The sequence below is a fragment of the Ips typographus genome, linkage group LG12 (assembly GCF_016097725.1).
Source record: "Ips typographus isolate SLU linkage group LG12, UJ_Ityp_2.0, whole genome shotgun sequence".
Classification (NCBI taxonomy): Eukaryota; Metazoa; Arthropoda; class Insecta; order Coleoptera; family Curculionidae; genus Ips; species Ips typographus.
In genome coordinates this window covers 7,494,324-7,521,293 of record NC_138433.1, presented here as the reverse complement: position 1 = coordinate 7,521,293, position 26,970 = coordinate 7,494,324, and the positions used below count along the sequence as shown (strand labels likewise).

General features: G+C 35.9%; 1 protein-coding gene and 1 long non-coding RNA gene across 2 annotated transcripts in view; both read right to left on the bottom strand.

The window, feature by feature from the left end:
- LOC145736574 (uncharacterized) overlaps positions 1–26,970 on the bottom strand; it is a 276,677-nt gene that overhangs the window by 231,329 nt on the left and 18,378 nt on the right. The window lies entirely within an intron of this gene.
- Positions 6,433–10,592, bottom strand: LOC145736539 (uncharacterized). Its single transcript, XM_081990988.1, has 2 exons — positions 6,925–10,592; positions 6,433–6,812 (listed from the first exon to the last, which is right to left on the bottom strand). Exon 2 carries the CDS (start codon positions 6,810–6,812, stop codon positions 6,474–6,476), a length of 339 nt encoding a protein of 112 aa, XP_081847114.1. The 5' UTR covers positions 6,925–10,592; the 3' UTR covers positions 6,433–6,473.

Sequence of the window (26,970 nt, the reverse complement as noted above, 5' to 3'; positions counted from 1 at the left end):
TTGCCGAATTTGTTGCTAGTTTAAATAAAAATAAAGATTTTAACAAATTTTGTTTGGAATCCTATATTGAGTGGAAGCACATTCCTCCCAGAAGCCCACATCATGGTGGTTTATGGGAGTCCGCTATTAAGTCAGCAAAGCATCACATAACACGTGTAGTAGGAAATGTTAATTTAACTTTTGAAGAGATGAGTACACTGTTTACTCAGATAGAGGCGATTTTAAACTCTCGTCCCTTGACACCATTGTCCTCTGATCCTCACGATTTACTTCCTTTAACGCCTGGCCATTTCCTCATTGGGGACGCCTTAAACACATTTCCACAACGAGACGTGTCAGAGCAGCTTTCAAATCGCTTGAATCAGTATCATCTCCTTCAAAAGATGCAGCAACAGTTTTGGGTTCGCTGGTCGACCGAATATTTATCCCAGCTTCAACAGCGGGCCAAATGGCAGCACACATCCGAAAACTTAAAGCCTGGTTCCATGGTCGTTCTACGAGATGAAGGTACTCCACCCTTAAATTGGAGACTGGGCCGAGTTGTGGAGCTCCATCCTGGTCAGGACGGATTGGTACGAGTAGTCAGCGTTAGAACCTCATCTGGAATTACCCGACGTGCTACGCAGAAGCTATGTTTATTGCCAATCGAGACGTCAGTGTAAGTGAGTGCGCCGTGCATAAAATCTTCGCGTTTAAGAAGCTTGTGTTCGGTTCGTTATTGAAGTTCCTTCAAAATTAAGTTTATTCTTTTAAGATTTTGTAAATGTTACGTTTAGTTTAATACTGTATCGTCACATGTTATCCTAGTTTATAGCATGTATTCGAGCGATAAATTGATAATTATGGCATGCTTTGAAAGTAGGAACTTTTAAGGCCGGCGGTATGGTCGTTCATGTAAGAAATACCGGGTTAGCGGCCAAACATTTTATTCTGATGAGCAGAAGCGAAGAGAAGTGGACCTAACCTAATTATGATTCGGTTTTTGAACTGCGAGAAAAAATGTCATGTTGAGGGCATGCTTTCTTGTTAGACTAGGGTTAAGAAGATAAGACAAGTAGTAATAAAATTTCGTTTGATAGAAAATACAGTCCATTAGTCATTTCTGTGCAAATAAGAGAAAATACCCGTGGCATTTGGCCACAATCCCGTTCAAACAGCATGGCGATTCAAAAAATACCAGAAATAATCAACTTGTTTAAAAAAAAATATAAAATAATAAAATAAATATAGCACATAAATGAATTTAAACGGTCATTTAAAAATTGTCCACGAGTGAGTCGAGTGACAAAGATCGAGTAAAAACTCGCAGTAGGGCTCAAAGTTTGTCGGAAAAAGAAAAATTCGTGTTACGTGAAGCTATCGCTAGAGGTCGAAACCCAGAAAGGGTGAAGAAAAGGTGATAAAAGAATTAAAAGATTTCAAACCCGAGCATCACAGTTCGACTGTGAGTTCCCCTGCTCCGACACAAACGGCAACTTCTTCACACAAACAAAAGCTTGACAAACCCAGTTCAGTTGTTTGTTTGACAAGCAGTGAGGACGAAGAAAATACTCTTGACAATACTGTCGTGAGCGTTCAAGCTCAAACTTCCCAAGCCTCGGCTTCAACTTCTAAGCCCCAATCCACGGAAGTTTATTTCAAACCAAGAGCTTCGTTAAGTAAAACTCCGCCTAAACCACGAGAAACAGAAGAGCCGTGGCAAGAAAGTCCCTTAGAAATGGTAGTGCCACCAAAGCTTATCTCATCCCGCCCCTCAGAATTATTACAAAGTTCTAATTATCCTTGCCCACCCCCTGTGATTCGGGAAAGAAACCGTGCCATACTCCCTAACAATACTCGAGTAATGGCTAACATGACTTTACAGGCAGCTTTGGCTGAGCCAAAAACTCCGGCCACCCCAAAGTTTACATGCCGATCTACATTTAACCCTTCTATTGACTCTCCCAGTATTTTTATAAATAAATACGAAAAAGCAGCGATTGTGAATAGCTGGTCAGAAAATCACAAAATATCTTATTTAGCTAATTTTTTGGAAGGTCCAGCCCATACATGGTTTGGTAATTATATTAGTGAGCCAGAGAATCAGATGAAAACATGGCTAAATATAAAATCAGATTTTTTGAAAGAGTTTTCAGGAGAACAACCACTCCGAAAGTAAAAATTTTGATTAAACACTCGCAAACAGCAAGACGTCGAGGATATAAAAAAGTACTACTATGATCTGTTAGCAATCGCAAACGAGATTGACCCAGAAATGACTTTCGATGCGTTTAGGGATCATTTTGAAAATGGTTTGCATCCGTCTTATTATGAGATGTATTATTTGCTTAGTTCTAGCAACAGAAATTTTGACGATTTAAAGCAATTGGTGATTAAGCTGAGCGATATGATATTTATTGTCAGTATCGGCGGCAGTGAACAGTAATAATAACCCAACAAACCGGCAAAGGACCTGGAATGACACAAGGCCACGAACATTTTTTAATAGGAATGAATTTTTCAAATACGGTTCAAAATCAGACACGAAATACCTATGTTCCAAGGGTGAATAATTTTGGACCAAATCAAAATGGTCCAAGGTACCACTCATTCAATAGGGGGCGACAATTTGTAAGAAACAATTCGCAACAACCCCAGAACCATGATACTTTTAATAGGGACAGAAATCAGTTTTCTAATCAAAACTGGAGAAATAATAATAATAATAATTATTTGCCTCGTACGAGAACGCACGACGGCCGGGTTATTTGCATTGATTGCCGTAGGACCACGTGTCTTGTAACTTCAATAACAAGCCTTTTCAAAGGAATGCACCTCAAGGCCGAAGAAACCCAAACGGCAGAGGACAATTTCAAAACTAAGAAGCCCGAACGAAATTGTCGAATTGTGATCTACGGGCACCAGTAAACAAACATTAATAGTACATATCACAGTTAACGATAAAGATAACGTCCCTGTTTTACTTGATACAGGAGCTTGTAAAAATGTAGTCGACATAAATTATATCAGTAACATGAGACGGTTACAAGACAATATACAACTGATAACCGCAGGAGGTTATACAGTTCAACCTCTCGGCAATTCTGAGGTAATTATAAAAGTTAATGGCACAATTATTTCCGTTGAGGCACTAGTGGTGCAAAATTTATCAAAAGCCTTAATTTTGGGACATAACTTCTTGGCTAGTATAATCATTAATTGACTATAATACCAATACTGTGACATTATACCATGAACTTGACCCATTGATTTTATATTTTGGCAACAATGTCAACAACAACATAGGGAAAATAGAACAAATGGAAGATACTAATAAGGTATTTGCGAACGTTGAGATTGAGTCAACCGCGCGAAGTTTGAAGGTTACACTTGAAACCGACTACATGGTCGAGGTTGGGCGCGAGATAACGGTACGACTGAACTGTGCCTTATCTCCGCACGAGTTCACGAAGTACTGCTTTATCGAGAACGATAAATACCTACGACCAAGAGGATTGATTTGTTCAAATATTTTTGTAAGAAATGGCAAATGGTACATCAAAATTAACAATATGAGGTTTAAAAAAGTGTTCATATTAAAAAATTCCACAATCGGTTATTTAGAGAAAAATATAGAAATGGATATAACAAAAATTCCAGTTCATTGTATTGATGAAACTGAAGATGATGAAGAAATGATTACCATGAATGACCATAATCTAAGCAATATAACGAACCCAGAATTGTGTAACAAATTGCAGACATTACTTTCAGAATATGGTGATGTTTTTTCAAAAACACCAAAATATATGGGAAAAACCGATGTCATTGAACATGAAATTGATGTAGGGAATGCTAAACCTATAAAACAGAAACCTTACAGAGTGGCACAAAAAGAAAGAGAGATAATAGATGAGCAGATAAGAGAAATGGAACAATACGACATAATAAGGCAAAGTAACTCGCCCTGGGCAAGTCCCGTCGTATTAGTAAAGAAAAAGTCTGGAGAGACACGATTGCGCGTGGATTATCGCAAGTTAAACAATGTGACAGTTAAAAATTCGTGGTCAGGATCTAATATTGAGGATATTTTGACGTACTTAGGAAACGCCCAATATTTCTCATCGTTAGACATGTATTCAGGTTATTGGCAGGTCAAAGTAAAAGAAGAGAGTAAGCCACTTACTGCCTTTACAGCGCCAGGTCACGGATTATGGGAATTTAATGTGATGCCTTTTGGATTGTGCAATGCCCCGGCAACATTTCAACAGTTAGGAGATGTAGTGTTTAGAGATTTAAAATGGAAAGAAGTTTTAATTTACATGGACGACATTATAATTTTTTCTAAAACAATAGATGAACATTTGGAAAAATTACGTAAAGTTTTCAATAGACTTCGAAGTGCAGGCCTAACACTAAAACCTAAAAAATGTGAATATTTAAAAGAAAAAATTAATATTCTTGGTTATACAATTTCGAAAGACGGAATTTTTCCTGATAAATCGAAATTAGTTTCAATTGAAAATTTTCCAAGGCCAAAAAATGTAAAGGGTGTACAAAGTTTTTTGGGACTTTGTAACTACTACCGGAAGTTTATAGAAAATTTTGCAAAAATTGCACGTCCTTTACATGATCTAACAAAGAAACAAAATAAATTTGATTGGCAGGACATACATGACAAAGCATTTGAAACACTAAAACAAAAATTGATTAGTGAACCAGTTTTGGCACATTTTCAACCAAGTAAAGGATGTGAATTAAGGGTAGATGCATGTAAAGATGGAATCGGAGCAATATTATTGCAGGAAGATCATGAAAATGCGTTACATCCAATAGCATATGCAAGTAGAAGCCTTAGTAAAGCTGAAAAGAATTATTCGATAACAGAACTTGAAGGGTTAGCAGCTATATGGGCGCTATCCTATTTTAGACATTTTATTTATGGAAAACCTATAAAAATAGTGACTGATCATCATGCGCTATGTTGGTTAAAAACCTTGAAAGAGACTACTGGACGTTTAGCGCGTTGGGCGTTAAAGTTATCAGAATTTGACTACACAGTACATCATAAATCAGGAATTGCTCACAGAGATGCAGACTGCGTAAGCAGATATCCTGTTTTGCCAGCAAATACGAAAGTACAAGAAATTGACGAAATACCAACCTTTTTATTGGTAACATTGCAGAATTGCAAGCAAAAGATAAAAACATTTTGGAAATAATTCAGGCTATAAAACATCCTGAAGAAGCTACAATTGGTATACGCAAGCAAGCGAAAAATTTTAGGCTTGAATCAGAAGTTTTGTACCGTATAAACCCGCATGGAGTGGGCCGGACTAAACTTTTAGTGATACCGCAACAGTTAATAGGGGAAATTTTGTACTCCCACCACTCAGAACCGCTGAGTGGCCATTTGGGATTGTCAAAGACCTTAGCGAAAATAAAACAAAGATACTATTGGCAAGGGTTGCAAAAGGACGTGGAACGTTTTGTAAAAGGATGCCCGGATTGTCAGGCCAGGAAAGGCCAACAAAATCAAAAGCCTATCGGTCTGTTACATCCTATCCCAGTTGGCACCCCATTTGAAAAAGTTGGAATAGATTTGTTAGGTCCGTTTCGCAGAAGTAGCAGCGGCAAAACCATGATAGTGGTAGCGACAGATTACGCCACAAGGTGGGCGGAGACTGACGCATTACCGAGCGGCAAAGCCGGACCTGTAGCGAAATTTATACTGGAGAGAATTATTACAAAACACGATGCACCTAAGGAATTGTTAAGCGATAGAGGAAAAGTTTTTCAATCCGAATTGGTTACGGAATTGCTAAAAAAGATGGGGACAACGAGTCAGTTTACTACTGCGTATCATCCCGCAACTAATGGCTTAACAGAAAGATTTAATAAAACTTTAGCCAATATGTTATCTATGTATACTAATACTAATCAATCAAATTGGGATGAATATCTTCCACATGTGACTTTTGCGTATAATTCTGCAAAACAGGATAGTACTAAATTTTCACCATTCATGCTGGTGTACGGTCCTGAACCTATTTTACCAACGGAAGCAAACTTATTGCCACCCTTGGAAAGTAGTAATAGCGACCAAATTAGAGACATTGGTTTAGCAGTCAGAAATTTGGCAGTTGAAAATATAAAACGGCGACAAGACATAGATAAATTACGTTATGATTGTAAACACCGCCATGTTGAATTTGAAGTGGGTGACCAAGTAAAAGTTTTCACCCCTATTAGGAAAGTAGGAAAAAGTGAAAAATTACTGCTTAGATGGTTTGGTCCTTATTACATAAATCGAAAAATGTCTAATGTGGACTATGAAATACGAAAGGGCATTTCGCAAAAATCTAAAACTGAAGTAGTCCATGTAAGCAGAATTTTACATTACCATGACCCATGGACACCAGAAGGAACCCCGCAACTAAAATAATACAAGCATTTGGGTTAATATTTATTTATTTTTGTTTTTTTTTGTTACTCTAAAAAAAATAAAAATTAACCGTCTTGGCATTACTGCCAATGGCTTCAACAGCCAAACGCGGCGCCACCACTGTTGAGGCGTCGTTGACGCCGCCTTCCTCCTCTATTTTTTCTTCTGGGGAGTTTTGACCTCCAGGGGGAGCCTCCACCTCACCTGCCACTTGAGGGGGAGCCTCCACCTCGCTGGCCGCAGAAGGACCAGCATCAACTTCAGGCCCCAGTTTGAGGCTGGCCGCACCCACGGTTCGTCGGGCCCGCTGGGCAGCCAATAGGGCCATCAAACGAGCACCGCGGCCCCGGCCCTTTTCGATATCTCCTCCTCCATTTCCAGGTTCCATCTGAAAGGGAAAATATTGTTAACATTGGATAGCGAAACAAAGTGAATTTTTCTTTGGAAGGAAAACTATATGGAAATAATGAATAAAAAGGAAAAAAAACACTTATACTTACTTTCAAATATGACACGACAAAAATGCACTACAAAAGTCTCGTATGGGTCAGAGGACGAACTGTGGAGAATGTGATAAGAAAACCGTATAAATACAATTCAGATCCCTCTCCACCGGAAAGCCAGGATGCTGAAATTAGCAAATTACTTCCAGACGATGAACTTGTCAAATGTTAAGGTTATCAGAGAAATGTTTTCCCAACAGTTAAATGGTGCACCATGCTTAAACCCATGGGATTCGCTGATTTGGCCAGTTCGGAATAATATCTTAATGAGACCAGACATTGTTCAGTGCAGACCGATTAATGCATAAAATGCAAAAATGCAATTAAGCATAATGTTTAAACAAAGTAACAATTATAATGTACGGCTCCACATATTGAGCTGTGTACCTATTTTTACAGGGCCCAAGGATTTTATTCTGTTATCTGCGTCTGAATTTTTATTGCGCAAATTCTTAAAATTCAAGAACAGATATCAGTTTAATTTTCCCTATAAGATAAAAAATGGTTACATGTAATGGAAATAAAAACATTGAATATTGTTATTGTAATGTAGGTACCTACAAACGAATAAAGATAAATATATGATGTTGTCGGTGTAATAATCACCTTGACCATATAGTTGTTTATGCATTTGGTGAAGAAAGCAACTAATTCGCGAGCGATAAGACAAATTTGATTCATCGCTACGCGCAGTTATGAATAATGACTAATTACTAGATTGGTTTAAATAAACCCGAATGGGACAACAATTTACAGTGTCATTTTAGAACTTGGGTAAAGTTAACCTATAAGTTTCGCGAAAGTGCCAAAAATGGAATGGATTGTGAATTTCTTGTTTTATATTAGGTGTGTTACCGAAATAAACACCAAACTGTATTTATACAAATTGGCACTGTACCACTTGTGGAAACTGCAAGGAGAGTTTGATCGAGTGGTACCAATACAATTATTAGGGATTACAAAATCTCTACTTGGCCTGTGGACTCAAATCATTCATACGGTGTATACCATACTTCTACTTGGCGAGAAAGTACGTCAAGGGGGTACTCCGTTTTCGACATGTGATTGTGCAATTTGCATATCACCCCAACAACCTCAATATCGACCTGAGGATTTTTGGCGAGCATGGGAAAATGTATGCAATGTGCAAGGATGTCCTTGTGCTACATGTGTGTACGGGAGAACTCAATTTTTGAGTCAACCAGGTCATCCGCCATATCCGCATGCTTATGTAACGGATATGACATATCAGTTTCGGGTACCAGTAGTGCCCCAAACACAAGAAAGGGATGAAACATCAGAAATCAGTTCTGCTGGCACATCTTCTGGAGGTGCATTTGGACCTCCTGAATCACACGCAAGTCAGGTCGACCGCAATCCGGCACTATGCCCGAATCCGGATAACCTGGCGCAGGTGCAAGAAGGGGGGCCCATTAATCAGCAACAAACTGAAGAAGTTCTTAGACACGCGGTAACACAGCCGTTTATCGCGCAATTAGAACCGTTTGACAACATGGGGCTATATGCTACTTATCAGCAGCTATGAGGTCTACAATTTAATTTATGTTACCTTATTATGGTTTTGTATTTTAATGGCTATATATATACATATGTTGATACAGGCATAATATACACACGTGGATGATATATAAAAAAAAAAATGATAATAAAAAAAAAATGGAATGTATGATGTCATATTATCCCCAAATAGCGAGTATAATCTAGTCATGAAATTAATCCAATTATTTTTTAGCGCCATGAACTAATAAGGTGTGATAAAAAATGTTTCGCTGAAGAGGCGAATATTCCTGACACGACGCTCCGACAATCTTGTTGGTTGATGACGAGCTACTAACATAAAAGTTCGGCGTTGTTTACATGACTAATTTTGATCACGCGGTGCATACACGGGATTCCTTGCTTAACAGCATTTGGAAAATGAATTTCACACGTTCCATTTTTTATTTTTTAATGGAAAATGGATCGTACATACTAACAATTAAATAACGGTTACAAATGATGCTAAAATTAATTTTGTTATAAGACATAATATTGTACATTAAGCCTTAAGTAGCACATACTAACCTTTTGTCTTATATTTCATGTAACACTGAGGGCTATGTAAGAAAGAGGCAAACTATGATGAGCCATTATTGTTGTTGGAACTCCCGATGGGCCTGTACGTTTATACGGAGGTCCAAGCTAGCCGAATCATCGATTCAATAATCGACCCACACCACAAACATTTATGGAACAGTAATCACAATGGTGTTCAGTGATGTGAGATGCGAAGTTTGGCTCATAGGACTAAGCATCTATTGAACTTTTCTCAGTGTTGCAATATTTTTTGTTCTGCCATTGCCGGAACCGAATAGATTAAAAGTGCATGATATTGTTTATGTATAATTTCAGGAGAGGAAAGATTTTATTAGGTTTCTTGTTAGAATAAGTACTAACTTATTATTAAGAAATGATTGTAAACTTAACTGAGTACTATGAAATACTCGCATATGTAAACTTACTAACCATTAATCATAATACCTTGGTATGTACACATGTAATTTTTAAATTTATGTTAACGATATGTTTTTTCTATTGTTTAAAGTTTTTATTATTGTTCATATAAAACTGGGGACCAGTTTTTCTGGGGCGGAGGCATATGTCACGAATGGAAAATCCGTTAATTGGAAAGTTGGACTGATTAACTTAAAAAACATAAGAGTATTCGAGGATTGCGAAATATTAAGCGCACGAGGCAAGGTCGCATCACGATGCACCGAATGTGTCATGCACCGAGTGCACCGTATCGGTGATGAGTCACCACCACCTGCTTTGCAGAAATGTGAAAAACAAGCGACAATAACAAACTGCGTCAGCCGATTAATCGGGTATAAAATACGCCGATTTTAGCAGTATAGGGGAAGTGTGAACCGATCAACGGTAGTGCGACCAGCTAACCCGAGAAGTCGAAATGTCGACTCTCCTCGGGAAAAGATCAAGTTAATTAGTCCGTTCTCCAAAGTTGTTCAAACGCGAAGTGACCAAGCCAGCCACCAGGAAATGCTGAGGTCCTTAGCTTATGAATCTATGTAAGTACAATTGTTAAATTGTCAACTTTTAGTGTGTTTATGACCGTATTGTGCAGACCCATTTGTGTATACCGTATTTAATAGATTTAAGTGTTTAATGGAAAACTCAGTGTTTGATTCCATCCTTAAAACTGAGATCCCGGCACGACGTTTAACGTCGTGAGTCAGTTTAATTAATGAATCCGAAAGGGCTCATAAATTAAACGTGACAATATAGAACATATCTCCATCATAATACATATTTAAAAACGTTATATGATACGCCAATGGCTATAAACAGCGCGCGAAGCACAGCATCAGCTGTTTGCAGCAAAGGCGCCATTTTTTCCTCGCCTTTCCACCCGACCAACCCGCCGCGTCTAAGTTCACAAGAGGCGACATGTGGGCAATATAAACAATGGGTATTTATGAATGACTCGCGGAGTCTATCTTCAGTTTATAGTCAATGGTTCTTTCACTATCCACAGAACATTTTAGAACAACATATTAGCATACCTTTATTTCCAGCATTCTCCTTTTATATCTATAATTCCACATATATCTACTTAACGCTTAACATCTGCACAATCAACAACAAAACCAACAAACAGGCTTCTTACCTACCCTGTATGGTGTATATCAGGTTTTGCAGCGTTACCACATCTACGATCTACATATAAGCGCGTTCAATAATAACTATTCCTAATAATAATAATAATGTGACAAAATTCCCTTTGGTACGTTTATAAGGCTCATAATGACGTATCTTTAGAGGGTAGTGAGAACTCCTTACACCCCTCAGAGGGCGGCAATTTTGAATTCACTAGTTTAGCAAGCCAGCGCATATGACATTCAGATTTAAATTAATCCAAAACTAATCATAGTATCACAACGCCCTTTGGTACGTTTATAGGGTTCATAATGATGTATCTTTAGAGGGTAGTGAGAACTCCTTACACCCCGTCAGAGGGCGGCAATTTTGAATTCACTAGTTTAGCAAGCCAGCGCATATGACATTCAGATTTAAATTAATTTAAAACTAATCATATTATCACAACGCCCTTTGGTACGTTTATAGGGGACATAATGATGTATCTTTAGAGGGTAGTGAGAACTCCTTATACTCCGTCAGAAGGCGGCAATTTTGAATTCACTAGTCTAGCAAGCCAGCGCATATGACATTCACATTTAAATTAATCCAAAACTAATCATAGTATCACAACGCCCTTTGGTTCGTTTATAGGGCTCATAATGTACCTGGTACCTGGCGTTTTGATTTTCTAAATGGTGGTGTTAAAACCGATGCCGCGATATAAAAGAAATCATTGAAACTCGCACTCGTAGCAAAGTAGATTAACTTCTGTAAACTGTGGGTAGATGGAACTACTGTAGTTAAATATGTTTTTACCAAAATAGTCGAGTTATCTATCCCCCACCGCCCATAAGCTATATTTTACTATATTTGGTTATACTCGTTGGTTGGCGTTGCGCTTGCGTTCAATGTTCAATCTTTTGTTGCCGTATCAACTTCCAGCAGTGCGTTTTCTAAGGTTAAAAGGAGACAGAAACCTATTTAGAGTGGTCGGATTTTGTATTGTGTGTTTCAAGTCTATGGTTTCAACCAATGATAACAAAACCTTCCCGTGGTGAAATCACGTCATGCTATTATTGGTTAGTTTACTAGAGTTAGAGTAGAAGTTAGAGACTGGTTCACATAGATGTGGAAAGTGGAAAATTCGTTCGTGCGTAAGGTAGGAATTTTCTGTTATATTTTTTTTGGAAAATTGCTCATATTTGTTATTATATCACGTACCAATTAGTAGTGACCAATAATTCAGTTCATATTTACATAAACCGAGTTAGTAGATAAATAGGGGTAGTGAATTATTAATCTCGTAATGTTTAATAATAATTGTAATATTGGACGACATTTTGAGCACTGCAGTAGCAATTTATCCAAATATTAAAGGTTTGGATTTATTAAGATTGAGTCCAAAATCATATTTAATACAAGAAATAGCACGAAGTATTAAAACTCCGAAACTTAAGTATCCTAGCGTGGTTGCCTTATATCTTAGTAGTAATAAGGAGTGTTAAGATGATTCAATGGCAACATTGTGTGTTGTGCGCGGGACGGTGACGTAACAACAGACCGCGGTAGCTAGTGCCCGCAGCACGTAAAAAAAAAAAAAAGAATGACAGAACTTGAGTTTTAAGAATGGAGGTTAGGATGGCATGAAGCATGCATGAGAAGAAAGCTCTGTTTTTCAATGTACGATTTTTAATATTTGTTTTTGGCATTAAATTACTAATTAAAATACCACGTTGTTTCTAAAAAAAATATACAGTCCACAAATTAAAAAACGAAGGCAACATACGAACAAAACATTGGTAAATTCGAACCTTATAAAAAAAAGCCAAGTGCCTGTTGGTTCCATTAAAAGAAATAACGTGGATGGATTTCGATTAAGCCATTACCGCCAAAACAATACGATTACTATTTACACAGAGTAAGTCAATTCCTTTCTTATCCTAGTTGAACCTGATGATTGTGCTATGATTAGTGTGGTTTGATTTGAGAAAGCCAGGTAAGGTAAATCATGTTTTATTAATTTGGTGTATTTCTATGACCTTGATTAACAGTTGATTACTTTATTACTGTATCTAGTTGCAACAATTTCATTTATAGTTACAATCAAGTCAAGTTGAGTCAGATTAGTGTCGACTAGGTGTGAAAAGCCATTTTATTTGATTCTAGCTATTGATTACTATTAGTAAGGATTAATGCTTGATTAATTTGATTATTCTAAGCCAGAGATTAACTACAGCATTACAAGATTTGAGTTTTACTTGAGAACCGCCTATTTGAAGTTAAAATGGCGACATTTGAAGCATTAATTAGAAAACGTGGTACAATTAAGCATAGATTAACTGCATTTACTAGGTATTTTGATGCTTTACAAGCCAAGTTGGTAAACCAGTCTTATTTAGATGAGAGAGAAGTCATTGAATTCCAAAATCGAGTTGATAAGTTGGATCAGTTGGAAAAAGAGTTTGGTGATATACAGCAGGAAGTTGAGTTGACTTGTCCTGATGATCAGCTTGATAGGCAACAAGATGAATGGGAAACTTTTATAGATTTATATAATAAATACTTAGCAAGTGCAAAACAGATTCTAAATAAGTGTAATAATGAAAGAACAGTTACAGTGAACCAAAATAGTGGTTCAAATGAAAGTTCATTTGACAATGATTATAACAATTTAGGTACAGTAAAGTTACTAGCAATTAATACTCCTACATTTAACTGTGACTTCAACAATTGGTTGGAATTCAAAGATACATTTGAGGCACTATTTCACAACAATTCAACTTTGTCAAGTATACAAAAGTACCATTATCTGCGGTCATGTTTAGGTCCAGAAGCTTTAAAAATTATTGAAAGTTTAGAGTTTGCAGCTCACAATTATAATGATGCATGGAATTTATTATGTGACAGGTTTGATAATTCGCGTTTACTTGTCAATAACCATTTAAAATGTGGTGGACTGGAGTAAAGTGCAATCTTTGTAAGCAAAACTATTTGATCTATTCTTGTGAAAAGTTTTTAAAGTCACTGAGAGATGGGATAAAGTCAAAGAACTGCATCTCTGTTCCAATTGTTTATGTTTTGTACATTTTAGTAAAAAATGTGAAGCAGGTGTTTGCAAGATGTGTTCTAAGAAGCATAGTTCTTTGTTACACCATAAAAAGGAATTCCAAGAACAAGTTAGTAGTAAAGCAATGTCTAGGGACTCTGATAATTCAGGACATCAGAGTACTGATCAGTCATCATTTAGTGGTTCATCAGTGGTTTGTGCAAACAGTCATCAAGGTGGTAACCAGTATGTTCTTTTATCGACTGCAATTGTGGGAGTTAAAGATAAGTTTGGTCAAGTTCATAATGCTCAAGTTGTCTTGGATTCAGGAAGCCAATGTTCTTTTATTTCAAGTGAGTTTCAACAGAAATTAGGTTTAGATTTGTCTCCATTCAAAATTAACATTTCTGGCATCAACAATACAAATTCGTCATTAAAATGGAAATGTAATGTCACTATTGGTTCGAAAATAAATGGTTTTCATTCAGCCTTAGTATGTTTAGTAGTTCCAAGGATTACTGAGGATTTGCCTGCACATAAAATTCATATTAAAGATTGGGTCATTCCAAGCCATGTTCAACTGGCAAACCCCTTTTTCAATGTAACTAGAAAAGTCGATATACTTATTGGAGCAGATTTATTTTGGAATATCTTACTAGATGGAAAAATCAGTTTAGGAAGAAACAAGCCCCTTTTGATTAATACTGTGTTCGGGTACGTTGTAACAGGTTCTATTGGTCTTCCATTACAAAGTAAAGTGAGATGCAATTTAGCAATTAATGATGATCTTCAGAAGTTTTGGTCTATTGAAGAAATTCATAATGAGTTACCAAGATTAACAAAAGAAGAGCAATTTTGTGAAGAATATTTTAATAAAACAGTTTCACGCGACAATTTAGGACGTTTTGTAGTAAGGTTTCCTTTAAAATCCAGCTATAAAGATTTAGGTGATTCGAAACAGTTGGCTATAAAAAGACCAATGCTTCAAGAAAACCGATTAAAAGAAAATGATTTTTAAAAACCAAATACAGTTCTTTTATGAATGAATATCTTCAATTAGGTCATATGAACTTGGTGTCGGACTCTGAAATGATTCGGGAAGACAGTCTTACAACTGATGTCAGAGTTATGTTTGAAGCAACTGTTAAAACGCAATCAGGAAAATCTTTAAATGATATACAGCTAATTGGTTCCAGAGTGCAAAATGATATTTTTGGTATTTTGATGCGTTTTCGAGAACATCGTTTTGTAGTAATTGCTGATGTTGCAAAAATGTATCGGCAAATTCTCATACATCCAGAAGAAAGGTTTTTGCAAAGCATAGTTTGGAGAAACTCTCCAGATGATAATTTGTCTGTATATGAATTGCAAACAGTGACCTATGGCACTTCAAGTGCACCATATTTGGCAATTAAGTGTCTAAAGAAATTAGCAGTTGACAATAGACAATTGTATCCAGAGGCTAGTGAATAGATCGCGATATGTATGTTGATGATTTAATTACTGGATTTGATACTGAGCATCAAGCAATAGTTGTTTGTGAACAAATTTCTAATATTTTAAGATCAGCTAGTTTTTCTTTACGAAAATGGGCATCAAACAGCAATTCAGTTTTGAAGCACTTGCAGGATGAATCAGAAATGATGAGCATTCTCGAACTAGGTGAAAATGAAGGTGAAGACATTAGGAGTTCAATGGTTAAGTCATCACGATTTACTCTCCTATAAAGTGGATATTTTGAACTCGGTAACCCATTCTTCTGTGACAAAGAGAATTTTGCTGAGCAGTATTGCTAGAATATATGATCGAATGGGATTGGTGAGTCCATGTATTGTTCTAGTAAAAATTTTGATTCCAAAACTGTGGTTTCTTAAAATTCAATGGGACGACGTTGTGCCCGCTGATATTGCCAAACAATGGGAGTCCAATTTGAGGTCTTTGAACGAATTAAAAATTCCAAGATGTGTTTTCTGTGAGCATGTAAACGACGTTCAGGTTCACGGTTTGAGTGATGCAAGCTTAAGTGCATATAGTGCAGTGGTGTACGTTCACACTACTGATAGTTCTGGTGACGTATGTGTTAGATTATTATGTGCCAAAACAAAAGTTGCACCAGTAAAGAAATTGACCATTCCACGATTGGAACTGTGTGGCGCTTTGATGCTCACTCGATTAATGAAACAGGTTTCCGAAGTTTTAACATACAAGTTTGAAAGTTTTTACTGGTGTGATTCACAGGTGGTATTAAGTTGGTTGAAGAGTGGCGCAAACAGTTTACAGGTTTTCGTAGCAAACAGAATTAGTGAAATTCAACAGTTTAGCGACATTTCCAGGTGGAGTTATGTGAACACTAAAGAAAATCCAGCGGATGTTGCGTCCCGAAGAATGCAACCAAATGATCTATGTTGATGCGAAATATGGTGGAACGGTCCGACATTTTTGGCTGAAAAAGTAAGCTGGCCTAGAGATTTTCGTTCTATTGAAGTTAGTCGTATCCCAGAATTGCGTTCAATACTTGCCGGTGTTACGGTAACACCAATGTCTTTGTCAATTTTTGATAAATTTTCATCTCTGGATATACTTCAGCGAGTATCACTAAAGGAAAATGTGGTAAGTAAGCTAGAATCAAAACACCTGAAAAGTATCCTGACATATTGATTCCTGGTTATAGTAGCGTCGAACTTCGTAGCACCCGTAGTTCATCTTCAGTGCAGCCCTACTATACAGATGTTTTGAAGGTGAAAAGAGACAATTTGTGCCGTTGCACCGGAAAAAATCGATTTTTCTAGTTGTCTGGTGGACACCTCTACAGGCACTAGTTCTGAGATTTTACCAGTAGGTGCCAAAAATGTAGATTTACTTGAAAAGCCTACCTATAAAAAATGCAAATATTTTGAAGGAAGTTTTATAATTCCTGTTAACGAATGGAATTTAATATGTAAAAACAACAAACTAGATTCCAAAAATTACCCATTTTATTTAAGAAAGAAAATGTCTCAAAAACTGTGAATAATACTTGCCTTATTGCATTTAAAAGCAAAAAACAATGTATAGACGGTAGTTTAACATTATTTGGGGTATTTCGGCATAATAAATCGAATAATTGCAAAGCATTTGTCATTCATATTGATAAATTGCGCAAAGTTACCGTTTATAGTACCTCCAAAGATTTTTGCCATATAAGAGTCCTTACCGGCTACGTCAAGTGAATCGAGAGATCTGCTATGCAAAAAAGTTACTGAGTAGAAAACCTTCTGATGTTAAAAAAAGTATACTTCTGAAAGCTGATGCCAACTTTGTAATATTAAATCTAACGCAACATTTCGAAAAATTAGATCAGAAGCTCTTTCTTCGTTTGACAGAAATAATGATGACCTAATTGATATGTTTCTTATGCAGCGTGATCATCCTGAATACGTTCAAGAAGTTTCTTCTCCTTTTTCAATTAAATTATTTAGCAAAGAACAAATTAGTCTTTGCGAAAAACAAATAATTGGGGATGAATTACCAATTCTGTACTTTGATGCTACAGGCAGCATAGTGCGAGCCCCAAAAGTATTGAAAAATTGCAAGCGTATATATTTATACTCCGGGGTTGTTCACATAGCAGAAACAAATAGAATAATTTATGTCTTGGATATGATTTCTGCGGCATTTCACAACTGCAATTTTTAAATTTTTGTATGATTTTAAATGTTTTTGCTTAACTTTGCGGAAGTGGCCGTTATTTGGTGCCGTAGTCACAGATTTTAGTTTCTCTAGTATGCATGCTGTGACCCGAGCATTTAATGATATGAGTTTGCAACATTATCTGAGCGAATGTTACAATAAATTGACTCAACACGATGACGAGAAAGGTGTGGGTTCTTCTTTCGTTTTGTTACATTTATGTTGTGCCCATTTTATGAAAATGGTTTCTAAATATTTGAAAAAAATTGTAAATAATGATCATATAGAAAAAATTTATTTGCAAAATGTATTATGTTAACAACACTTAATGATTTTACTGTGTGGTTCGAATGTATTTGCATTCTGGTTTTATCCCAATACGAAAATCAACATGTACAAACTGCTTACGAAAAGCTATGCAAACTCGAAAGTTGTTCTACGGAAAATGACGTCATAAGTAATGAGGAATCGGTAAGTAATGTAATTAAAAAATTGTCGTCTTCTGATAACGCATTACACAAAGGTAGGTAGCCCATTTTATGTACTGTTTCATTCTAAATTAGAAGAAGCTGTCATACCGTCAGAGAGTGAAGGTAAGAAAAATGAGTTCTATTTTCCAGAGTGGGCAAATGTAATTACTTTAAAATATATGCCTTTTTTTCCTTTATGGTCAGGAATAATGATTTCCAAAAATTACTCATTAAATAGATTGAGTAATTGTTATGTTGAAACACATTTTGGCAATTTAAAAACGAATGTTCTCGCAGGTAACCGTAATCTAAAATGTAGTAGGTTTGTGAGAAAGTCTAGAGAACTAACTTTGGCCGCTTATAAAGAAATGATATGCGGAATATCTAAATCGAAGCTCGCTCGGTCACCTCTTATCAAAGACTTTTTAATCAACGAGTTAGTCAAGAAAGTTGGAAGCGAAAAAAGAGTACCGTTTTGACGCATTTTTTGGTAATTATTTAAAACACTTTCAAAACCACTCACTATCCAATGACAAAATAAAACGTCAATCAAATGGTCCAATTAATAGCGAAAATTGCCTATATTGTGGTCTTGGTGGATTGGATGTCACTGTGTCATGGCATCAATGTGATATGTGTAATGGATGGGTGCACGATCTATGTATAACAGAATACAAAAATATTTCAAATACCGAAAACTATTTTTGCAAACAGTGTTTTTCGTATGATGTGCGCTAGCTGACGTAATGTTATCTTTCAAAGATATGTCATGTCGACTCAGTTAGGCATGGCATCAAAGAAGAAGAAAATGCCCTTCGAGAGTATAGTATGAGGTCTGGCAATGTGGTGTTGAAAAGTGGTTTAATCATTCACAACAAATATCCATATCTAGCTGGTTCTCCAGATGGTTTGGTGGGCAATGACGGAATAGTTAAGGTAAAATGTCCCTACAGTATTCGAAATGAGAAAATTACTTTTACAAAATTGAAATACCTCAATTCGACTAATGGTCAACTAAATAAAACCAATTTATACTATTATCAGGTACAAGGATTAATTCAAGGTTTCGAATAGCAATTGGTGTGATTTTGTTATATTTACAAAATGCGACATGATAATAGAACGAATAAACCGAGATAAACGGTTTTTTGATACGCAAGTACTTATGGTACATCGAGATTTTTATTTCAAATATTATTTACCCGCCATGCTTACACCAAACGAACCGTATTCGGAAGATGAAAGCAACTGACTTCGTTCCTTATCATCAGATATTAGCGATGTTAGCGCCGCTAAAAAACATAATTTAGATCAAGATGATCTAACTAAAACTGAATCCCAAAGCTTCCAAATTTTGGAAATGAATTAATAAATGATCCCAATTATTACAAGAAAATCGGAAAAAACGACATATTACCATTGTTTTTAGATTTACTAGTTGTTCAAAGAACGATTAGTTCCGTTTCCCTTCGCCAGGGGGAGTCCTAACAAAATGTGTTCTACAGTGACTCTATACAGCAACAGTGGCGACAATTGTTGTCTCACTTTTGATTGGTCGTGTTGACATTAGCACAAACATGGCGGCAAACATCTGAAATAATAAAGGCATATTTTGGCGGCAGTATTAACCTGAGTTTTAAGGTGTAGTAACTTATATCACTATAAGAAGTTATTTCAATCTCTGCTCTTTGTAGGTACATATAATTTAACTTGATTGGCTCCCAATACTGCATATACGTCCTGATGTTTATATAGTTTCAATAAAATATTGTCATTGTTAACCAACCTTCTATATGAGTCAAGCTCATTGAAATTAATATTATGTATCTGATAGTTTTTAAAGTAAAAAATCATAATATTTTTGTTTTAGATAATATTCTTGGTTTGGTTAAAGCCAGGTCTGAAATAGTAGTACCCTCAACATCAAATGAAGAGAACCAGAACCAAGTTGGCAATCTGAGAGCAGCTCAAGTAAAAGCATTGAAAATATGCAGCAAATAATAGAGGAGGAACATGGGGAAGTTTTATCTTTAAGATTAAAAATAAAAGAGTATCATAAAATTTATAAAAGGGAAAAAATAGGGCTTTGCATTATAAAAAGCTTTATCAAAATGCAAAACATAAGATACAGCATCTAGAAAATACATCTAGTTTTTCTAGTGAAAATTTGTTATGCAAAGTGTTTAATCAGGACCAACTTTTAGCATTGAAAAAGAAGCAAGTTAGGAAGTCTAACTGAACTGATGAAATGGTCAAATAGCACATTAACCAAGTCATTAAAGTTAAAGTTTAGTTGTGGTATCAGTGGTTACAACGAATTGTTAAGGCAAGGGTATCCTTTTCCATCAATACGAACATTGCAGAGAAGACTTGAAAATTTGAAATTTGATTCTGGAATCTTGCATGAAATATTTTTATTTTTAGAACTAAAAGTAGCATCCTTTGGACCACATGAGAAAGACTGTGTGTTGGTTATGGATGAAATGGCAATCACGCCAGGTACATCCTATGACACATCTCTTAAGAAATATTTTGGCAATGTAACTTTGCCTGATCACTCTGGCCTGGCTACTCATGTATTAGTATTTATGCTGGGTGGTATTACAAGCCGCTGGAAACAAGTTGTAGCATATTATTTTACCAGGGACTCTGTAAATGGGGACATATTTAAAAATATCATACATCAAATTTTTGAAAAAACTAAAGATCTTGGTTTAAATATTCTAAGTATTACATCTGACATGGGCCCTTGTAACCAAGCCCTATGGAGATCTTGGAATATACATGCTGGCAGATATTCCCAAGTTAAAAGTTCAATTCAACACCCACTAAAACCAAATCAAAAGTGTATACAGGGTGTCCGGAAAATACGTGTACAACGTTTGACGACAGACTCCTGACGTCAAAATATGTCGATCTAAGCCGACTTAGTTATATCCAAAATTGTCTCGTTTAGCCGGTAGAGGGCGTCAAAAATTTGTAAAAATAATACAACACCTGTAACAATAATTTTTAAGTGACCTAGTTGCTATGGCATTTAATAATTTGACAATTATTGACAAATTGTCACCAGTCTATGAAATTTACTCAAGTATACGATCAACATTCTTGAATTACAAGTTCATTTTACCATTAAAAATGGACAATTGTACAAACTCTGAGAAGGTTGACATGCTCCTGGTATACGGGTTTTGTCAAGGAAATGGGCGTCAGAGTGTTAGGGTTTACATGGAGAGGTTTCCTAACCGTCGAATACCAAACCACCAAACATTTGCCAATATCGAGCGTCATCTTCGAGAAACGGGCAGGTTTGAGAAAAACTTTGAAGGCAGGGGTCGTATGCGAACAACTCGAACTGTGGAAACAGAAGAGAACATTCTGGAAAGAGTCGAAGAAGAACCAAGTACCAGTACCCGTCGCTTAGAACGTGAGTTACATGTTTCTAAAACGATTATCAATGAGGTTTTAAAAGAACAGTTATTACATCCTTATCACGTGCAAAAAGTCCAGGAACTTTTACCGACTGATCCCCCCATGCGGCTTACATTTTGTCAAATTATTAGAAACAAAAGAATCCGTGATCCAAATTTTTGTAGAACAATTATGCTTACTGACGAGGCGTGCTTTACAAGATCTGGAGTAACCAATCTGCACAACGAACATATTTATTCCGATGAAAATCCACATGCCATTAAAGTTGCACATCATCAGCATCAATTTAAATTAAATATTTGGGCAGATATTATTGATCGCTACCTTATTGGTCCCATTGTTATTCCAGACAGGTTAGATGGAAATATTTATTTAAATTTTTTGCAAGACACATTACCAATTCTTTTGGAAAATTTGCCAATTTTACTTCGGAGGCAAATGTGGTATATGCATGATGGTGCCCCGCCCCATTTTTCCGTTGCCGTTCGGCAATTCTTACATCATCAATATCCCAACCGATGGATTGGAAGGGGCAATGATGCACCAGTAAATGGCCACCACGTTCTCCTGAGTTAAATATGTGTGACTTCTTTTTTGTGGGGAGCTATTAAAACAGAAGTTTACAATACTCCTGTAAACACACGTGATGATTTATTGCAGCGGATTTTAAATGCAGGCAACCATTTTAATAACCCCGAGACATTAGATAGGGTACAATTTCATTTCTTAAAGAGTATTGATAAGTGTATTCAGCAAGATGGCGGTCATTTACACATTTGCTTAAGTAATGTTTTTGGTTTACTTAGTTTCTTACAATAAATAATTTCAACTTTATTATACCTACTTTGATGTATGCAGGTAATTGTAAATTTTTTTTTTCTGGCGAAACAGCTCATCCACCGGGAAATATTAAACAGGTAAAATAGCTTCAAAATACTTCCGGTCACTCGACAAAAATATCTGGGCTGTTCATATAAAAAATGAGGAGAAATGTTGACGTATTATATCACTTTATAACACTTCCACTTATTTACAGCCGGTGACTATACTACTAGAAAACGTCATTTTATAGTATTAGTCTACATACTAAAATTCATTAAAATCCATTAGCAGGTTTTCACGTAATTTAGTAAAAAAACAATATTTTTACAAATTTTTGACGCCCTCTACCGGCTAAACGAGACAATTTTGGATATAACTAAGTCGGCTTAGATCGACATATTTTGACGTCAGGAGTCTGTCGTCAAACGTTGTATACGTATTTTCCGGACACCCTGTATATTTGCAGATGTTCCTCATTTATTTAAAAATATAAAATCCATGTAATAACAAATAAAGTTATTGAATTGCCTGTTGATATTGTCACAAGTAGATTTTCGTTAATTACTTAGTCAGCAAATAATCGGCCACTGACCGAAACAAGTCGTCGACCACTTGAATTGCAAATAAGCAATCGAACCTTTTAGAACCGAAGCTAGCAAGGTATTGCAATCGCCAGTCAGCAATAAGTCATCAATTGTTCGGACAATGATCCAAGTGCTTAGACAAGCAATTAAGAAATTGAACTGACTAAGGGATCGCAATACCTTACAATAAATAGCCGACAAATTTGGAAAGAAGAGGTTAGTCAGAAATTATCCGCGAAACTAAACGGTTCGGTCGCGAAAGTGAAGGGAACTCTGCCCTGACACTTACCCTCGTCCAAAATGGTTTGTGAACTAATTATCATGTAAGTACGAACTTGTAATTTATAAATAAGCCAACTTGTGTCTGACAATGTGTATAACTTTACTAGTTTCTCTCTACGAATAAACGTTGTTGTTTTTGTTATCCAATCTTTGAGTTTAACTTGACTACGACCCCAGCCTACACGTCCCCGTGTTACGACTGAAAATTAGATCGTGACAATATTGTAGAACAATATCACTTACCAACTAACAAAGTTCTGGCAAGCCATTTATCTGATCTGTCACAGCACCAGAGTAAAAATATTTTTAAACTTGCCCCTAAATTATCTGAAGAAGATTTACTGCCAACTCACTTCTCTAAGATGAAAGTGTCAACCTCTACCAATGTAGTTAGTCACTCAGTGAGTAGTGCACTTAAATTTCTAGCAGAAGAACTCAATAAACCAGAATTTTTAACACAGCATGGTTTTTAGATCAGGTAGAGAACGTCCAGGCATCCGTCATGTTCATTAAGCAAATTTAATATTGAAGTTTATAATGATACAATTAAATTTTTAGAAGATTTTATAATTTTGTTTACTAAGTTAGAGGTAGGACCTAAAAAAGTTTGGAAGCCTTCTCAAACAGGCGCTATAATTTCCACCAGTTCTATATAAAAAGTTGCTTCTCACTACAAGGGAGTGTCTTTTTTGCTAGTGCATGAACATGACTCCTTGTTGTAAAGCTACAAACGCTTATAATTTAATTTTTTCTTGTTATTGGGAGAAGAAAACCAAAATAATAACGACGGCGCCTTAGAAGACGAAATAGGAGAAGATGTCGTAAGTGAGACGTATAGCTGTTGCACTTATAATCCAATATTGACGTGACATTAAGAATAAAGGAAGTGAATGATTTCTATGAAGCTCCAGTTGACAAGCGTGTCCAAAATATTACTGGAGTTGTTAATCAACACGATAAGGATTCGTGGTTATGGAATCGTGCTGTACGACACCATGAATCAATAGTGTTTTGTAATTTCCATTATGTTCTTCAGATAAGATCTATAAATTTAATTATGATAATTTGCATTGAATGTCATGAAGGTTTTGTTGATGAGTTTTACAAAAAAGTTGCTTATCACTACAAGGAGTGTCTTTTTTGCTAGTGCATGAACATGACTTTTTTCATATGAATTGCGATGTGTGTTGTAAAGCTACAAAACGCTTATAATTTAAATTTTTCTTGTTATTGGGAGAAGAAAACCAAAATAATAACGAGAGCGCCTTAGAAGACGAAATAGGAGAAGATGTCGTAAGTGAGACGAATAGCTGTTGCACTTATAATCCAAATATTGACGTGACATTAAGAATAAAGGAAGTGAATGATTTCTATGAAGCTCCAGTTGACAAGCGTGTCCAAAATATTACTGGAGTTGTTAATCAACACGATAGGATTCGTGGTTATGGAATCGTGCTGTACGACACCATGAATCAATAGTGTTTTGTAATTTCCATTATGTTCTTCAGATAAGATCTATAAATTTAATTATGATAATTTGCATTGAATGTCATGAAGGTGTTGTTGATGAGTTTTACAAAAAAGTTGCTTATCACTACAAGGAGTGTCTTTTTTGCTAGTGCATGAACATGACTTTTTTCATATGAATGCGATGTGTGTTGTAAAGCTACAAACGCTTATAATTTAAATTTTTCTTGTTATGGGAGAAGAAAACCAAAATAATAACGACAGCGCCTTAGAAGACGAAATAGGAGAAGATGTCGTAAGTGAGACGAATAGCTGTTTGCACTTATAATCCAATATTGACGTGACATTAAGAATAAAGGAAGTGAATGATTTCTATGAAGCTCCAGTTGACAAGCGTGTCCAAAATATTACTGGAGTTGTTAATCAACGCGATAAGGATTGGTGGTTATAGAATCGTGCTGTACGACACCATAAATCGATAGTGTTTTGTAATTTCCATTATGTTCTTCAGATAAGATCTATAAATTTAATTATGAATATTTGCATTGAATGTCATGAAGGTTTTTGTGATGAGTTTTACAAAAAGTTGCTTATCACTACAAGGGAGTGTCTTTTTTGCTAGTGCATGAACATGACTTTTTTCATATGAATGCGATGTGTGTTGTAAAACTACAAACGCTTATAGTTTAAATTTTTCTTGTTATTGGGAGAAGAAAACCAAAATAATAACGACAGCGCCTTAGAAGACGAAATAGAAGAATATGTCGTAAGTGAGACGTATAGCTGTTGCACTTATAATCCAAATATTGACGTGATATTGTCACAAGTAGATTTCGTTATTACTATTCAGCAAATAATCGGCCACTGACCGAAACAAGTCGTCGACCACTTGAGTTGCAAAATAAGCAATCGAACCTTTTAGAACGGAAGCTAGCTAAGGTGTTGCATCGCGAGTCAGCAATAAGTCACATTGTTCGGACAATGATCCAAGTGCCTAGACAAGCAATTAAGAAATTGAACTGACTAAGGGATCGCAATACCTTACAATAAATAGCCAAGAAATTGGGAAAGGAAGGTAGTTAGAAATTATCCGCGAAACTAAACGGTTCGGTCGCGAAAGTTAAGGGAACTCTACCCTGACACTTACCCTCGTCCAAAATGGTTTGTGCATTTATTATCATGTAAGTACGAACTTGTAATTTATAAATAAGCCAACTTGTGTCTGACATGTGTATAAATCAGTCTTCAACTTAGTTTCCTCTCTATGAATAAACGTTGTTGTTTTTGTTATCCAATCTTTGAGTTTAACTTGACTACGACCCCAGCCTACACGTCCCCGCGTTACGACTAAAAATTAGATCGTGACAACTTGGTGGAGTTCCATATTACTAGCAGAAACAGGTACAATTAGTTGAAAAGATTTTTGAAGAGAAAAAGATGAACCTATTAGCAACAATAGTAGCTGTGTTATTTGCCACAAAAACCTTAGCATTGACTTTGAAACACAACAATGAATGCCTGCTAGATTCAATAGAGTGTGACATAACTAAAACAACAGGCTTCAAAGTGATACATCCTGATCTAAGAGAGGAATCAAATCATAAAAGCCTGTGTGAAAAGTTAGAAGACCATGGAGATCCAAACACGTGGGAGTGTAGAATAAATGGAAGTATGGCTCCTTGCACACGATGTGTTTCGAGATATTTCATGTCTAGTTTTTGCAGTTAAAAACAGAGAGAGAATTTGTGCAACAAGATTAATAAGTAAGGTAATGACTCCATTAAAGATAATTTCCGTTGCGACAATATTATTAATGATATTTATAAACATTTTCATGCTTCTCAGAGCCAAAATAATGAAGAAGAACCACATAAATTCCATTCCGATATGCACCATACATTTGGTTATGGATTCATTTTATTAGGTGATCTGATAAAAATATGTTATGACTTGTCCCTGAGTTTCAAACAGATCTGATCTCTAAACACTAAATAGTGTCAGTAACAACCCTATTTGTTTGTGTCAATTAAACAAACAGTGATCAGTCATTAAACATTAATACTGGGAAGGACCACTATAGTTATCATTTTCTCTAAACCAAATTGTTTATGTAATGTGCAATATGTGTTATACATCTAGATTAGTTTTCATTTTCTTAAAAAAAAAAAAAAAAAAAAAAAATACACTACGAGCATATGCGGTAATTAAGTACCGTAGTCAAAATATGGGGCGTTTAAATTCCACGGGTTTACAAATTCAAAAATATATGAGTTGCTAAATGTAATAAATAAACGATTGCATGTAACTACTTGCAAATGTAACTTGAAGACTTTATAAAAGTCAAACGGGGCACGTAGTAAGATTACAAAGTTTCAATATTAGGACGTTAACTGTTTTCACATGAAATGATATGAGCAAGCAGAGCTTGATCAGCATATTGCAAGTTTTCGAAGAATTACAGTAAGGCTTTTACAATGTATCAAATAAACCAGTGGTAGGCAAATGGACAATTTATAATATAGGTTATATCATATTTAAGAAAAACAAAGGGATTTATATTTTTTTTTAGTGCATAACTTAACTAAGGCTATTACAATATGCCTATATATTC